The 16113-nt window shown below is 46.3% G+C and overlaps 1 protein-coding gene across 2 annotated transcripts; it reads left to right on the top strand.

Moving 5' to 3' along the window:
• Window positions 1-301: 301 nt before the first annotated feature.
• Window positions 302-15899, top strand: UBE4A (ubiquitination factor E4A). Of its 2 annotated transcripts, none has more exons than XM_083368244.1 (19): window positions 302-626; window positions 1465-1638; window positions 2412-2524; window positions 2941-3093; window positions 3181-3340; window positions 3450-3652; window positions 3862-4053; window positions 5035-5368; window positions 5502-5628; window positions 8168-8475; window positions 8946-9078; window positions 9526-9713; window positions 10106-10206; window positions 10304-10417; window positions 11010-11184; window positions 11262-11442; window positions 12787-12934; window positions 13453-13610; window positions 15165-15899. In XM_083368244.1, the coding sequence occupies exons 1-19, from the start codon at window positions 506-508 to the stop codon at window positions 15298-15300; spliced, it is 3219 nt and encodes a 1072-aa protein (XP_083224370.1). In that variant the 5' UTR covers window positions 302-505; the 3' UTR covers window positions 15301-15899. The 2 variants fall into 2 exon arrangements, with proteins under 2 accessions (XP_083224370.1, XP_083224369.1); XM_083368243.1 differs by having other exon boundaries at window positions 8144-8475.
• The last annotated feature ends 214 nt before the right edge of the window (window positions 15900-16113 follow it).

Raw genomic sequence — 16113 nt, 5'->3', positions numbered from 1 at the left:
CTGCGCCAGAATATTCCGCGCGCCTCGGCGACCCTCTCGGAGTCGTCCTCGGGCAGGTGCCCAGAGAGGCCTGGCGCGAGCAGCGCCTTTCTCGCCGCTGCATCGCGCAACCAGCCGGCACTCCAGTCACTATCCCGGCCGCAGGGGGCGTAGAAGCGGCTCTCCCGGCCTGGGACCGGGAGGCCTCCGTAGAGCGAGGATGACGCAGGCACCGGCAGCTCCCTCTAGGCGCGGAGCGGCTCTATGGTTGCTCGGAGTGTGGCCACGGCGCGCTTCCGGCGTCCTCTGATGACGCTAGATGCTGCCTGCGGGCGTCGCGCGTTGCCAAGCCCGTCGCTGAAAGGTGTCGCGGCCGCTCAGCTGGAGCGCCCCGGAGGAGCCTCGGCCTCTCCTTCCTCCTCCTGCCGCTGCTGCTCGCCCCTGTCCTGTTCCAGGGCGCCCGGGGCTGCGGGCCCTCGCTCGTCGTCTGGGTCGCGGCTCTCCATGGAGCTCGCCCGGCGGGGAAATGACCGACCACGAGAACAATAACAGCATCTCCCGGAACCCCTTCGCCGCCCTCTTCAGCTCCGTCGCCGACGCCCGGCACTTCGCCGAGATCCAGAAGCAGACGCCGACGCCACCCGCGGGTGAGCGAGGAGGCTGGGCGGCTGGAAGGGGAGCGGGCTGGAGAGCCCCCGTCCCCCGGGAGTGGGCGGGCGGCGAGGGGTTCGCGTAGGCCCCGTTAGAGTGCCTGGATCGGCCGCCCCGACCGCCTCTCCCGAAACCGATGCCGCGCGCTCGAGACGCGCAAAGAAATATTTGCACAGCCTCTTTTGCTTCACCCTTTTCTTTGCTTTATTTTCTGCATCTTCCAAGTGTAGTTCGATATTTATATAACGGGGTTACCACGAAAGCCATCCCTTGTTTATGCAAAACCCCTTTCCTATTCAGTCACCGTCCATCTACCTGCAAAGTTAGACAATTTAGCTGAAATTTTAGCCCAATTTTAAGACAATGTGGACACTCAGCAACAGAATTGAAAAAGAAGTGCAAACATTTAGCGGACTTTGTCATTGGATTGATATTAACGACGTGAATTAGACTAGCATTACCTGGCAAGTATTCAAATCCCAAGAGCTAAGTTTTTACTAGTTTAATTCCGTATTCTCAGATGGCAAATCAATAAAAGAGAATGATTGGGACAGCTGTTTAGGTGGCCTCTCTGGCTCTTGTTTTTCAGAAGTCATGAGATTTTTCTGGGATTCCCAGGAGACTTGTGTACAGGCTGCATTTTTTCAGCAATTGTGTTTTTATGATCTAACATTTTGTTTACTTGCTATGTAAAAAAGTGCCCTTACTAGGCTTCTGGTGCTCTGATACCCTACATGAGAGAAGCACAGGTCTTAAGAGAGACTGCTGATATGGTGGGTGGGCCAATTGGGGGCCAGGTACGCTGCTTATTGACTAGCTCTGCTTCTCTAATAGAGGAAACCTCTGCCAGCCAAGATGATTCTGACAACAGTGTGTCTGAGAGTCTGGATGATTGCGACTACTCTGTGGCTGAGATCAGTCGCTCCTTTCGCTCCCAGCAGGAGCTGTGCGAGCAGCTCAACATCAACCACATGATCCAGAGAATCTTCTTGATCACATTGGATAACAGTGAGTTTGGAGGCATACATTGCCAGAATTCAGACTGGGTTGTATTAAGGTGGAGGGAAGCCACCAGTTGACAGCATGGTCCAGCATGGTCCAGTTTTTGATCCATGAATACAAAGTCAGACTCCTCTCTTGGAGAACAGTTGTTGATCTCACACAGCATCTGCTGACTTAAGACACCCCAAAGGCAACAAAATCTGTTTGCCAAAAGAGTCATGTAAACAAACATTCTCCTGGCAAAAGCAAATATGCATGAAGGATGGAAATATTGTCCTCCATTGTGCAAGCAGTTAAGGGGAACTTCCATTGGATGCAAGGCCAAATGTGGTTTTCTGTATCTTTATTGGCTGGCCAGCATATTGCAGGAGTAACAAACTTTACTCAGCCTGAAAATTCCAAACATTGACCTGGTGGTATTTCTTGCAACCACGCTGCTTCATTCTCCTGCTCCAGTTGGGTTCCTTTACTATTTTTTTTAGATTTGTGCTTTGATGTGTTATTTCACTGGTCCTAGAGACTGCTTTCCTTTAGGCTACAAAACTATGCCAGCCTCTATTTGGTATCCTCTGATGTGCGTTGGGAAGTCTGGGAGTTGTAGTTCAAGACACATGACAGCAATATCTTGAGGAAGGACTTGTTTTAACATCTGCCAAGACAAGAAGCCAAAATACATAATAGTTGTTGCTGGAGAAGGAGAAATGGTTTTGAACATAGAATGTCTTGGGGATTCTCCTATTGCTGCTGTGCTGATTTGTCCCCCTCCCCTGCCCCCATAGGTGACCCCAATCTGAAGAGTGGAAATGGCATTCCTGCACGGTGTGTCTACCTGGAGGAAATGGCTGCAGACCTTGAGGATCAGGACTGGCTGGACATGGAAAACGTAGAACAGGTATCTGCATGCAAGCATCTGATGGGTCTTCACCAGACTGGAGGCTTGCTGGAGAAGGCTAATCTTGGTCGTCAGGCCAACTGTTCCCTCTGCCTATGGCCAGGAAAAGATGCTTCCCCAAGCCAGGATACCATGTGCCTAGAGCCCTTTGATTGCACATTTGTTATGACACATGTTTGATTTGCTTTATAGTACTTTTCCTTGAACAAGGCCGTTTCATCTTATATGAAACAATTGTTCTATGGGCAGTCTATTTCTTATCTGTGATAATCAGGTAGATTTGGAGAAGCATGTGAAAGACCTGGCTGTTTATGCATAATGTCACTCTGTAAACAAATGGATGTGAATGATATCTAGGCTTTTTCTCCTAATGTTGGGAGGGAGCAATTATATTCTGGATCAATATGTTTCCCCAGGCTCTTTTTACCCGGCTACTGCTCCCGGAACCAGGAAATCACTTGATCCACATGACTTCAACTGGCATACAGAACCTCCCAGCAGAAAGAGATGCAGGAGAGAAACATATCCTGCAATACCTCTTTGCTTGTTTCCGGAGGGCAAAGGAGGAGGTGGGTCAAGCACCCATATCACACCCAAGCAGCTTGCTGGCCTGGACAGAATGGGCTAGAAGTCAGCTGTTCTCTCTGTTCTTCTAGATCACCAAGGTGCCAGAAAACTTGTTGCCTTTTGCAGTGCGTTGCAGAAATCTGACTATATCCAACACCCACACACTCTTCCTAACACCAGAGATCTATGTCAACCAGAATGTCTATGAGCAGTTAGTGGACTTGATGCTGGAATCATTAAGAGGAGCTTGTGAGTTTGCAAAGGCTGATACCCCAGGATAAGTTAATGGGATCCAGCTCATGGCAGGTTTCCAGTTATATCCCTTTTTTTAAATACTCGTCCTTTCTCTCCCCCATAGACTTTGAAGACATAACAGAGTTCCTGGAGGAGGTCATCAAGAGCCTCACGATGGATGAGGAAGTGAGGACTTTTGAGGAGGTTATGGTCCCTGTCTTCGACATCCTCTTAGGACGAATACGGGAGCTACACCTTTGCCAGATCCTGTTGTACTCTTATCTGGATATACTCCTGTATTTCACCAAGCAAAAGGATATTGCCAAAGTGAGTCCTTGGTTATCTCACTCACCCCCAGATGGCCAGAGCCTCCTGCTGCCTTTAACCTTTCACCTGGGAGAAAGTTCACTTTTCTCTACCTCACTCTGGGTGGGAGGGTAGGTGTGGTGAAATGTTGAAATGTTTTCAAAGGAAAAACCAAGAAAATCCAGTTGCCTTTTAAAAAAACATATTTGGGTCTATTTCTGTTTGTTCAGGTTTTTGTTGAGTACATTCAGCCAAAGGATCCAGCCAATGGACAGCTCTACCAGAAGACACTGTTGGGAACCATCTTGAACATCTCATGTCTTCTGAAGACACCTGGTGTGGTGGAAAGCCATGGCTACTTTCTGAACCCTTCTCGATCCAGTCCTCAAGAGATCAAGGTGCAAGAATCCAACATCCACCAGGTGTATATTTCTGTTCCATCCCTGTTTCGCTTGTGTATCAAGATTGTGTGTTGAGAGGCAGCAAAATGGCCGCTGATGACAAGCACTCTTTTTTATACTGTCTTTTTATGCATACTATCCAAGTATGATCAGATTCATGTGGCTCAGTGGTTAGAATGCAGCATTGTAGGCTGATTCTGCTGACTGCCGGCTGCCAGCAGTTCAATCTCACTGGCTCAAGGCTGGTTCAGCCTTCCATCCTTTCAAGGTTGGACTTAGATTGTTGAGGGCAATATGCTGACTCTGTAAGCCGCTTAGAGCGGTATATAGGTCTAAGTGCAATTGCTCTTGCTACGATCAGGCAGATCTGTGGGTATCAACACCTTTGCTGACTGCCTTCTATTGGAATCACCAGGGGCTGTTGGGGGGGGGGGAGATCATTAAAATCCAGAAAGTGCAGTAAAAGGTGAAAATGCCAGAACTCGGGAAGGGAGCTGAGGAAGGACTTGGTGGAAGTCTATAGGTAGTCCTCAGTTGACGTCCACAATGGAGCCCAGCATTTCTGTTGCTAATCAAGTCAGTTGTAGTGAGTTTTGCCCCATTTTGTGACATTTCGTGCCACAATTGTTAAATGAATCACTCAGTTGTTAAGTTAGTAACCCGGTTGTTAAGTGAATCTGGTTTTCCCATTGAATTTGCTTGTCAGAAGGTCACGCAAGGGAGTCACGTGACCCTGGGACACTGCAACCGTCATAAAAACGAACTGGTTGCCAAGCGTTGCAATTTTGTGAGCCTGGGGAAACTGCGATGTTCACAAATGTGAAAAACAGCCATAAGTCCCTTTTTTCAGTGCCGTGGTAACCTTGAATGGTCACTAAGTGAACTGTTGTAAGTCAAGGACTACCCACACACGTCTCAGATGACCCCGGTTCCAGTGAGCCTGTGCAGGTACGCTGATGTTTGTCAACCTCAGTTAACCTCAGTCCACGCTCTTCACTACAGTTTGTGGCTGAATTCCACGAGAAGATCCACCAAATGCTGAAGAACTTGCTGCAGCTCTCCCCACAAACGAAGCATAAGATCCTGGCCTGGCTTGGAAATTGTCTTCATGCCAATGCTGGGCGCACCAAAATTTGGGCCAACCAGATGCCAGAGATCTTCTTCCAGATGTATGCCTCGGATGCCTTCTTCCTGAACTTGGGAGCTGCTCTCCTTAGGCTCTGTCAGCCCTTCTGTAAGCCCCGATCTCCCAGGCTTCTGACATTTGACCCCACTTATTGTGCTGTGAAGGAACTGAATGAGGAGGAGCAGAGGCTGAAGAATGTGCACATGAAAGGTGAGCCACTCTCTCCCTCCCCCACCCTCCCAGTAGCAGGAGAGACAAGGGCAGGAAAGATGCTGTGAGAAATGGCTTCCTTTGGCTAGAGCTTTCTCTGAGCATTATTGATGTACTCTTCATTTCCTTTAAGGTTTGGAACGAGAAACGTCTTTGATCCCTGCTGTAACTGAGCAGGAACCACGGTTTGCTGACAGCTATAACCTGGTGACCGAGAACTTGGTATTGACGCAGTACACCCTCCACTTAGGATTTCACAGGTACAAAGGAGACACCCTGGTGGGAACACTGAAGGCCTTGGGAAGACTTTTCCACATCAAGCAGAAAGTAGCTCAAAATCTTAATAAACATCAGTAACCTTTTAGCAGGACACTGGGGCTTCTGCTGACATAACAGCACCCAAATACAGGTATAGTCCTTGCTTAACAACCAAATTTGGGCCACAAATTTCGGTTATAAGTCATTGTCGTTATGGATCATCGTGTGACATGACTCAATTTTATGACTTTTTACGACCATCATAAAGCAAGTCACTGTTGTTAAACAAATCATGAAGTTGTTTAAACCACTTGGTTCATATCCAATGGACATTTTACCGTTTTCTGCCAGAAAATGGCAAAAGACATAGCAAGTCATGATTATGTGATTATGGAACACTGCAAGTGGTTGTAAATCTGAGCTGGTTGCCAGGCACCCAAAATGCAATTATATGATGGAGGGGGGAGACGTGCAATACTTGTAGCTTCAAGGATGGGTCGTAAGTCGTCATGGATCCGCTGCTAAACCCCTTGCAATTTGCCTACCGCACAGATAGATCGGTAGATGATGTTGTAAGTATTGCACTACTTAACTTCTTGAATCCCCAAAGACCTATGCAAGGGCCGTTTTTGTAGACTTCAGATCGGCATTCAGAACCATCATTCCAGAAATCTTTCTTTAAAAACTGACTCAGCTAGCTGTACTAATAAAGGAGAATGTTTCTAGTTCAGGGTTGAAATGAGGGGTCCTTCGTGCTTTCTGGGCTTGCTTGTTTTCTAGCAGACATTTCATTACCCAAACTAGGTAACATCATCAGTGCACTGATGATGTTACCTAGTTTGGGTAATGAAACGTCTGCAAAAAAATAAGCTCAGAGAACACCAAAGACCCCTCAGCTAGCTGTACCTGACCACACGTGTAAGTGGATTATAAACTTTCTAACAGGAAGCAGCAGGTGAAGCTGGGGAAAATCATCAAATACTCATTCAGTTAGCACAGGTGCCCCCAGGGCTGTGTGCTCTTTCCTTCACTCTTTTTTGTCTATACCAGGGGTAGGCAACCTTGGCTCTTTGATGACTCGTGGACTTCAACTCCCAGAATTCCTGAGCCAGCATGACTCAGCTTAGAAACCTCTTCCTTTCTCCTCAGCACAGCTGGCTCAGGAATTCTGGGAGTTGAAGTCCACAAGTCATAAAAGAGTCAAGGTTGCCTACCCCTGCTCCCTACCAATGACTAGATCTCAAAAGGATTCCTCTGTTAAAGTACCAAAGTTTGCAGATGATACAAGTTATTGGTCTCATTCAAGATGATGATGAGTGCATACAGACAGGAGGTGGAACAACTGGCCCTCGGGTACAGCCAAAACAATCTGGAGCTGAACACACTTAAAACTGTAGAGATGGTGTAGATTTTAGGAGAGGTTCTCCTATTCTACCACCTCTTACAATATTAGTCAACACAGTATCAACAATAGGAGACCTTCCCAGGACTTGAAATGGACACCTAACATTACAACCATCATTAAAAGGGCACAACAAGGAATGTTCTTCCTGCACCAACTCAGAAAGCTCAGATTGCCCAAGGAGCTGCTGATATAGTTCTACAGAAGAATTATTGAGTCTGTCATTTGTACCTTTATAACTGTCTGGTTTGTCACAGCAACCAACAGGACAGGTACAGACCAACAGATAATTAGGCCTGCAGAGAAAACAATTGCAACCAGCCTGCCTTCTCTTGAGGACCTGTGTACTGCACAAGCCAGAAAATATCTACAGATCCCTCACATCCTGGACACAAACAGTTTCAACTCCTCCCCTCAGGATGCTGCTACAGGGTATTGCATGCTAAAACAACTAGACACAAAGATAGTGTTATGGTTGTACATTGACTTACCACTTTGTTGTTTGTATGTACACTGACAGCTTATGCACCAGAGACATTCTTTATGTGTCCAGTCATGCTTGGCCAATAAAGAGTATTTCTATTCCTATTCCTAAATAACTTTGTTTGAGTCCGTGGTGAGGACCCAGATTGTTGGGGGCAATAAGCTGACTTTGTAATAATGCCACTTGGGGTGTGTGTGTGAAAGCCCTAATAAGCAGGCATATACATAGAATGAAGGCTACTGCTAAACTTGTAAGCCGCCCTGAGTCTTCGGAGAAGGGCGGGATATAAATGGAATTAAAAATAAAAAAAATAAAAATTTTTAATGGTCATTAAGCAAGGACTAACTAAAGGCCATGTTCATTATACATCAGTTGATATTTGCATGTGGGGAAGAATGTTTTCTTGGTCTAAACTGGAGGACGTGGAGGGATGGAAATTAAAGTGAATTATGATTTCTGCAAGCAGCTCTCCAAAGAACATAATGCAGCAGATCCTTGTATGCCGGCTCTTGCCCCATCCAAACTCAACACTCATTGCCGGCCTCCTTTGTTCCTCCTTTTCCATTATGCCCTCCCAATTTGTTGTGGCCACTTTGTGCTTTTCTGATGCATTTCCACTTCTAATTTTTAGTATCTCTATCTGTTTCTTGCACAGGTTACATGACCAGATGATCAAACTCAACCAAAGCCTTCATCGACTGCAGGTGGCATGGCGGGAAGCTCAGCAGATCTCCAGCCCCTCAGCTGACAATCTCCGGGAGCAGTTTGAGCGTCTCATGACCATCTATCTTTCCACTAAAGCAGCCATGACAGAGCCTCAGATGTTGAAGAACTGCCTCAATCTGCAGGTGTCCATGGCTGTTCTCCTGGTCCAGCTGGCCATCGGAAACCAAGGGACTGAGCTGATGGACTTAACCTTCCCTCTGCCAGAAGTGAAGAACAGTGCACTGGCCTATGTCCCAGGTGACCGGCAAGAAATTTATCATCTAGAAGTGGGTTTGGGCAGTGCCAGGATGGACCATGATACTTTGCCATGCCCAAGGCACTTGACAGGATCCTATAGTCTTTTGGTGTTGGCTCACGCCTTGCTGATTTGTAACACCACCCTTGTCTTAATAGAATGGACAAGCAAATATATATTTCAAGACAGATGCTCCTAGCTAAAATTCCCAAAAGGAAAAATATTTCTAACACCTAACTCAACAGAGGGACTCTGGACCCTTTACAATTATTTTTGGCTTGGTTTCATCCGAGATGTTAATATCATAAACTTTCTCCTGCTTCCAAGGAGATTTATCTGAGCTCATCTTGGTAGCTGCAGGAAACAACTGCTGCTTTGCCCTCAAATGCCTGCCCTCACCGGGAAGGAGCAAGCATGGGCCTGGTAGCCATACATTCTTAGCAAGAGTTCACTTGGTTTTTTGCATTTGCAGAATTCTTTGCTGACAACTTAGGTGATTTCTTCATTTTCCTACGCCGCTTTGCTGATGATCTCCTAGAACCTTCAGCTGACTCCTTGGAGCATGTGCTTCATTTTGTGACCGTCTTCACAGGGGATGTGGACAGGTAAAAGCTTCTTCTGAAGGCTGGAGTGATGTGAATCAGGCCCACTCTGTAGTCAAGCAGCCTGTTTGCCAGTGAACAGCAGCCTAGTCTTAGGAAGGAAAAATTTGACCCCAGTAAACTCAACTGTTTTTAGATGGAGTGCAGATTCAAATTTTTCTTGAGTCTTCAAGCAAATATGGTTGGCTTGGTTTTGACTCCTCAGTTCCTTGAAAACCTTGGCTCACAGATGTAAGAGTGGAGAGGTGTAACGGGAAATGTAGAAGCATTGAGGTGGGGTGGAAAGCAGTTGTTATCCTGGGATGATGAGCTATAGTGAGCAACCTGTCTATTGGGAGGATACACGAAACTGTCAGCAGAAGAATTCAGGAGGAGGAGGGGGTGGCAGAAGTTTGATAGAATTTTGGGAAAAGTGTAGATTTGGAGGTTTCTGCCCATTCCTCCTGGCAGAATGAAGAACCCACATTTGAGAGCCAAACTGGCTGAAGTACTGGAGGCTGTGATGCCCCACCTGGATCAGGCACAGACGCCTCTTGTCTCAAGTGTCTTTCATCGCAAGAGAGTCTTCTGCTCCTACCAGCATGCTGCCTACCTTGCTGAGGCACTAATTAAGGTTTTTGTGGACATTGAATTTACAGGTAAGGGGGGAGGGCAGGAGGGGGGTCTCATTCCCTCAGTCCCTGCTGCATAGTGCAGTCCCTTAAATGAAGTGCCATGAATCCTGGTGAATCCGCTTTGCTGGATCTGAAACCAGATTTGCTAATTTTGGTAATGGTACTGATGCTGGCAGAAGGAGATGAAAAGGGCTAGCTTTTTCTTCCAAGTCTTGAGATTTATATTCCACTCTGGTCCAAGCCGCCTCTTCCCCTACTGCTTTTTGGGGCTGGAGGGAAGAAAGAGCTGATCTCCCACTCTCCATCCTGTGTGCTTTTGGGGCATGCAGTTTGTACAAATATGGAGTCTCAGAGGCCTTTATCAGTTTTTCAGTATCTCGGGATCCTGCATTCATTATGGGCCTTCTCCTGTGCAGGAGATCCCCATCAATTTGAGCAGAAGTTTAATTATCGTAGACCCATGTACCCTATCCTCCGGTATATGTGGGGCACTGATTCATACCGGGCAAGCATAAAGGTAAGGACCTGAGGTTTGCAAATTATGAGGGCTAGAAGAAGAATAGTGTTTTGGATGAAAACAGGCCCCTTGCTCTCCATCTCTTTGCCCTGTGCAGGCGCTGGCTGACGATGCCTCCGAGAACCTTGAAGCAATGGTCCCCCCTCTCTTCTTGCGCTTTCTTAACCTGCTTATGAATGATGCCATTTTCTTGTTGGATGAAGCAATACAGGTAAATCATTATTTGAGGGGTGGACATAGAAAGTGGGTAAATACTGTGACCCCCAAACTTTGTAAGACTGCCCTTTAAAGAACGATTCTTTAAAGGATTGCCAATTTTGGCCAATTGAGAAGGGGAGAAAGTATGTGGCAGTCTCAAAGGAAATTGCTCAGACTTCACCAACTGAGGAGAGGAAAGAAAGTCTTCATTCACCGAGCTGCTACTGTCGAGAGAGTTTTTCTGAGTGGTTCAGGTCTGGGGAGCTTTTAGACTTGGCTTCTGTACCTCCAGTTCTCCACCTTTGTAAGGTTCATTCTCTCTGCTCCACGTCTATAGAAAGGGGTTGCCATGACACCTCCATTTCCCGCCCACTGAACTTTCTGCACCACACTTCGATTGATCCAGTCCCGATTCCCCCATTTCTGTGTGTTGTGTGGAATTTTTTTATATAGTGGTTAAGATGCTGTAATCTACCCTGAATAAATCTGTAAATCTCCAGGCTGAAAGGAACTTCTGAAGATGGCTGCATGAGCAGTGAATGTGATTTTGGCATCCAAGAACAGATCCTTTTCTTGCCTGATGCCCATTACAAATTTCTCTGCAGTACCTGAGCAAGATCAAGATCCAGCAAATAGAGAAGGACCGGGGCGAGTGGGACAGCCTGTCTGCAGAAGTGCGGCGTGAGAAGGAAGCCAGCTTGCAGATGTTTGGGCAGTTGGCTCGCTTCCATAACATCATGTCCAACGAGACCATCGGGACCTTGGCCTTCCTGACCTCAGGTAAAGGCCCTGTGTTCTTCCTGGCATGGAACGCTGAAGGGAGCAGAACTGCTGATGGAGCCTCCTTTTCGTTGCAGAGATCAAGTCTCTCTTTGTGCACCCTTTCCTGGCGGAACGCATTATCTCCATGCTCAACTACTTCCTCCAACACCTGGTAGGCCCCAAAATGGGGGCCTTGAAGGTCAAGGACTTCAGTGAATTTGACTTCAAGCCCCAACAACTGGTTTCTGACATTTGTACAATATATCTAAACCTGGGGTAAGTTGCATGCTGGAAAGGAAAGATCCGTTGGAGTGCTTCTTGGGAAGAGGATTAGAGGGCTTTGCCTTATGCATCCAGAGTTTTAGTAGCTGTTGAAATGTTTCTTATGGAAGAGCAGCCAGAAATCCACCTGAGGTCCTCCTCAGATGACCCGATCGGACTAAGGATTTAACTCCTCAAAGCCAGTGGACAACCATTGGAGAATATCTCATTGTTTATGAATACCAGTAGTTCATTCCAATCCCCCAAATACTGCTAGTGAGGAAGAACAGGAGACACCACCCCCACCACCCCCTTCATGTCATGTTCTCCTCTGGAATAAAGGAGTGAAGGAGGCTTGGGACTCACGTTCTATAAACCTGAAGGTAGTACATTGTGCAGAAAAGATTCCTGAAAAAAGGGACATAATGGCTAGGTGGCGTTTGTGAAATTTTATTGCTTTTCCATGTAGTAATCATCTCCATCAGATCTAACTGGAAACACAAGAGAAATGGGGCTGTACTGTGCCCTTGATGGAGACTTCTGCTATGGTCTTGTGTGTACCAGTCCAAGGGAATGCTCTGAATCTTGGCTGCAATCCCCAGGATGGAGCCTTGGGCTTCCTTGTACAATGGGCCAGGTTTTGTGCTCATATACCCTACTCAGGAAACTATGGAACTTTGACTAGGCTGGTCTCTCTCCTATGAATGTCATTCTTGCTAGCTCATGCATAAATGAGATTAACCAAACGCAAAAGCTGTGTTCACATAACTTGATATGCCCAAGCAAGTCATCTTATTGTTTAACCTGATGGCTAATATACACAACATGCCAATACAATGGCTGGGCTCAGCTGAATCAGTTTAAACTAATCTAGACAAAGGTGTCACGTAGACTCAAATATTCTATATACTTGCCAAGGGGGAGGGCAGTCAAATTTCTTTGGTCCAAGTGCTGGTGAAAGATAAGAAGGTGAACCCTGAAGGGAATAGCTATGGAGTTGTTCAGGTAGATCAAATTTGGGTGAAGTCCCCTATAATAAAGATTTACAGTTGGTTACATTGTACCTTGGGGACTAGAAAGATGCTTACCACAAAGAGATCTTGCAGAAAAGAGTTGCCTTCTGAACAGGAGAAATTATAGTGCAAATAGGCTAGAGCTATTTCCCATCATGCTCCACTTACCAATATATTGCAAAAGGACAAGTCTGAATGGGGCTTTGGTCTCCCCTAATAAAAGACTATGGAAGTTGAAGAAAGGAATCAGGATAGGAAAGCCAAAAAGACCAAGAGTGCCAAATGGAAAAGAGGCTTGCTTGCATGGGGCCTCAGCGTCCATTTTTAGCCCTCTTCTCTCTTTCAGTGATGAAGCGAACTTTTGTGCCACAGTGCCTAAGGATGGGCGATCATATTCCCCAACTCTTTTTGCTCAGACAATCCGAGTCTTGAAGAAAATTAATAAGCCTGGCAACATGATTGTAGCATTTAGCAACCTGGCAGAACAAATTAAGGTGAGATGGGAAAGCTGTCAATCTTCTCAAAAGTCTCTCTCTCTCTAAGGACAGGTTCCTCACTGTATTATATGTTGAAAAACTTCAGTGCGTCTTGAACAACATTTGGCTTTAATCTCCAAGGGGAAGAACTTTGAATTTCAGTGCTCTTATAATGGCTGCAGGATGTTTAAGTCTAAAGAGACAGGTGAAAAATAGAGTTGATCAAGACTTGCATTCCTCTCTGTAGCTGAGAACTGAATTTATTGCAGTGTGGTATGAATGCAGTCAAATTTCCAAGATTCAGCAAGACACAAGAAAACAACTCTGTATTGGTTGTGCTTCCATGGAATCAAAGAGCCAATCAAGGGCTGTGTTTGGGCTCCTACCTCTGCCCTGTTTCAGTTTCCAGGGCAAAGGAGAGGCCTAGAAACCACTGGCCACATTTTTTTAGCAGTGGTAGGTCCTATAAATTCCGGGGCTTGTCTGGAGTTTGTCAGTAGGAGCCTCTCTGCTGATTCCTGGATTTGTTTCTTCAGTCTCTAGCAGATCGTCAGCAGCAGGAAGAGGAGACATACGCTGATGCCTGTGATGAATTTCTGGATCCCATCATGAGCACCTTAATGACAGACCCAGTGCTGCTGCCTTCCTCTCGGGTCACAGTGGACAGGGCAACAATCGCTAGGCACCTCTTGAGGTATTTAGAAGACAGGCAGGAGAAAATGGTATTCTGCCTAATTTCCTCCTAGGGAAGAGTGAACGTTAGATTCAGACACTGCCACTTACCTCCTTGCAGGATGCCAGTGGTGTTGACTCCCATATTTGTCCATGCATCCACTGGTTAGTTCCACTCTCATCCCCCTACTGATTGGGTCTAAGACATGGTATATCAACCATGATATCCTTTTTGTGCCAGCTGTGAGAGTTGTGGCTTGACAGCATAGATCTGCATTCGCTTGACTCCTTTCCAATCTGTTCCCAATTGGTGTTGATAGGGAGTGAGGGATCCAGCCCCAGTTGTTCTCTTTTGGCGTCCCATGGGGCTCGGTACCCTGTCCACTCCTGTTTAACGTCTGCATGAAGCTGCTGGGTGAGATCATCCCCCATGGGTTGAAGTATCATTGGTATGCTGGTAATACTCAACTTGACATTTGCTCCCAATGATCCAGGTGATGCAGTCGCTACCCTCTCACAGAGCCAGGAGACTGTAGAGGCCTGGATGGAGTACAACAGGCCATGACTTAACCCTGGCAAGACTGAGTGACTTGGGTGCACGGAGCTTCAAGATCTGGGTCTTTGACATCTTTAGTTCTGGGCAGAGTTGTACTACCATGTTCAGATCTAGTTCGCAACTTAGGGGTTCTTCTGGACTTGCAACTCCTGCTCAAAGAGCAGTTGGCAGGCCAGGAGAGGCTTTGCACAGCTTCAGTTTGTGCATCAGCTACAGCCTTTCGGTTATGATCTTTAAAGCCCTCCATGGCATGGACCCAGGTTACTTGATGAACTGTCTCATCCTGTTAGGACAGGCCTACTCCACTCATGTGGCAGAGGAGGCCTGCCACAGATCCTGTCAGTCAACGAACTCTAGCAGGCGGGGGTCAGGAGAAGAGCCTTTTCTGTCATAGTGCCAGCCCTTTAGAACATCCTGTTCCCCAAGGTTGGGTGAGGTCTGCTCCCACCCTCCTGTCCTTCCGTAAGAGGCTGGAGACCCAAGAAAGGGGGAGGACCACACTGGAGGTAGCTATTAGATTAGTAGCAAATACACAACCCCATCCGGTTTCCTCCCCACCATCTTTTATTCATATTGCTGTACTTTCGTTGTTTTTTATTTTCATTTTTACTATTGATATATTTTTTGTAATTTTGCATTTTACTGATTTAAGCTGCCCAGAGTAACCCCGTGAAGAGATAGGCAGCAAAATAAATAAACAAAATGAAATAATAAAATATTCTGTAGTAAGCAGATTCCCTCTGCTACCAGACACTGCACAGAGGTTAGATAGGCATGTTGGGTCAGTATGAACATCTGATAAGAGCTGTAGAACTGTGATTAGATTAAAAGCAACCCTGGGCTAGAAGATTGCAAGTTTTTTCTCCTTGTTGCATGGGAAAAACTTAATTTTTCAATATATATACTATTTTCAAATTTATAAGGATGCCTATGTGTCTACTGAAATTGGTGGCATTATCTTCTGTTTACTAATTAACAGTCTGATTTTACTGTCATCCTCTCCCTGCCTGCTTTCTGCAGTGATCAGACAGATCCTTTCAATCGCAGCCCTCTCACCATGGACCAGATCAAGCCAAATACTGAACTGAAGGAGAGGATCCAGCAATGGCTGGCAGACAGAAAGAAGCAAAAGGAGCTTGTGATGGGGGGGCTGTGAGTTGGCCAGAATGCTGTGGCCCCAGCTGCCTCTTTTAGTGAACGCAGGACTGGTTTTGACTGTTCTTCTTTCTCATTTTCTCCATAAATTTTCTGTGGTTCCTTATATTTAAATCTTCTGGAAACCTCCTGCCTTGACAGTTTAGTTTGCCTGCTATATTATTTTCATAAGAATCCTTCACTATGTTTGTTTCTCTCTTAACTGTTGCCCCAGATTCTGGGCTGGACTTTCCCTTTTATGTTTAAGAAGAAAAGCTGTATTTACTCAACTGGGGCAGAAGTTTTTCTTGTGTAAAGCCATTGTGGTAGCCTGGTGATTTGTGGCTCACTCTGCCGAAACAGGAGCAACCAACACTGATAAGAAATAGTTGGTGGAACTATGGGAGAAAGAGGGTCATAACGTCAAGCAGCTTTTGTAAGCCTTCCTTAGCACTCTTGCTTCCAGTAACTGTATTTTAGGGAAACACTGTGAACGGATGATTGTGCAGGTGCCCTGTAATTCTTGCCTGCTTTAATACAGTGCCTGCTGCATGAGAGATGTGCACATTGTGTACATAGTATGTTAGCTCCCTCTAGATCAATAAACGTGTTGGATGTCCACTTGTTTTCGGCCGCAGTGCATATTTATCTGTTTTCAGGACGATTCCAGGGCCTGCTTCCTTAAGGTTTTAGGCTGAACTCGCAGAAAGAACTCACGAAAAGGAGAAAGGCGGGCGGGGACCGGCGTAAGCTGCGAGTTGCACGTTAATAACCGTTTATTATGCAAACCCAGAAAAGCCAGCGGTGCAACCAACGGGGAAGCCGCTGGCGCCCT

Source organism: Vipera ursinii, assembly GCF_947247035.1.
Source record: "Vipera ursinii genome assembly, chromosome: 8".
NCBI classification, from domain to species: domain Eukaryota; kingdom Metazoa; phylum Chordata; class Lepidosauria; order Squamata; family Viperidae; genus Vipera; species Vipera ursinii.
The sequence above is the reverse complement of the archived record's forward strand: the minus strand, read 5'-3'. Positions and strand labels throughout refer to the sequence as shown.

Coding starts and splice junctions, on each gene's coding strand:
- UBE4A (XM_083368243.1), top strand. CDS start 506: ATGACCGACCACGAGAACAATAACAGCATCTCCCGGAACCCCTTCGCC. Junction 627..1,464: donor GACGCCGACGCCACCCGCGG/GTGAGCGAGGAG, acceptor CTTCTCTAATAG/AGGAAACCTCTGCCAGCCAA. Junction 2,525..2,940: donor ACATGGAAAACGTAGAACAG/GTATCTGCATGC, acceptor ATGTTTCCCCAG/GCTCTTTTTACCCGGCTACT.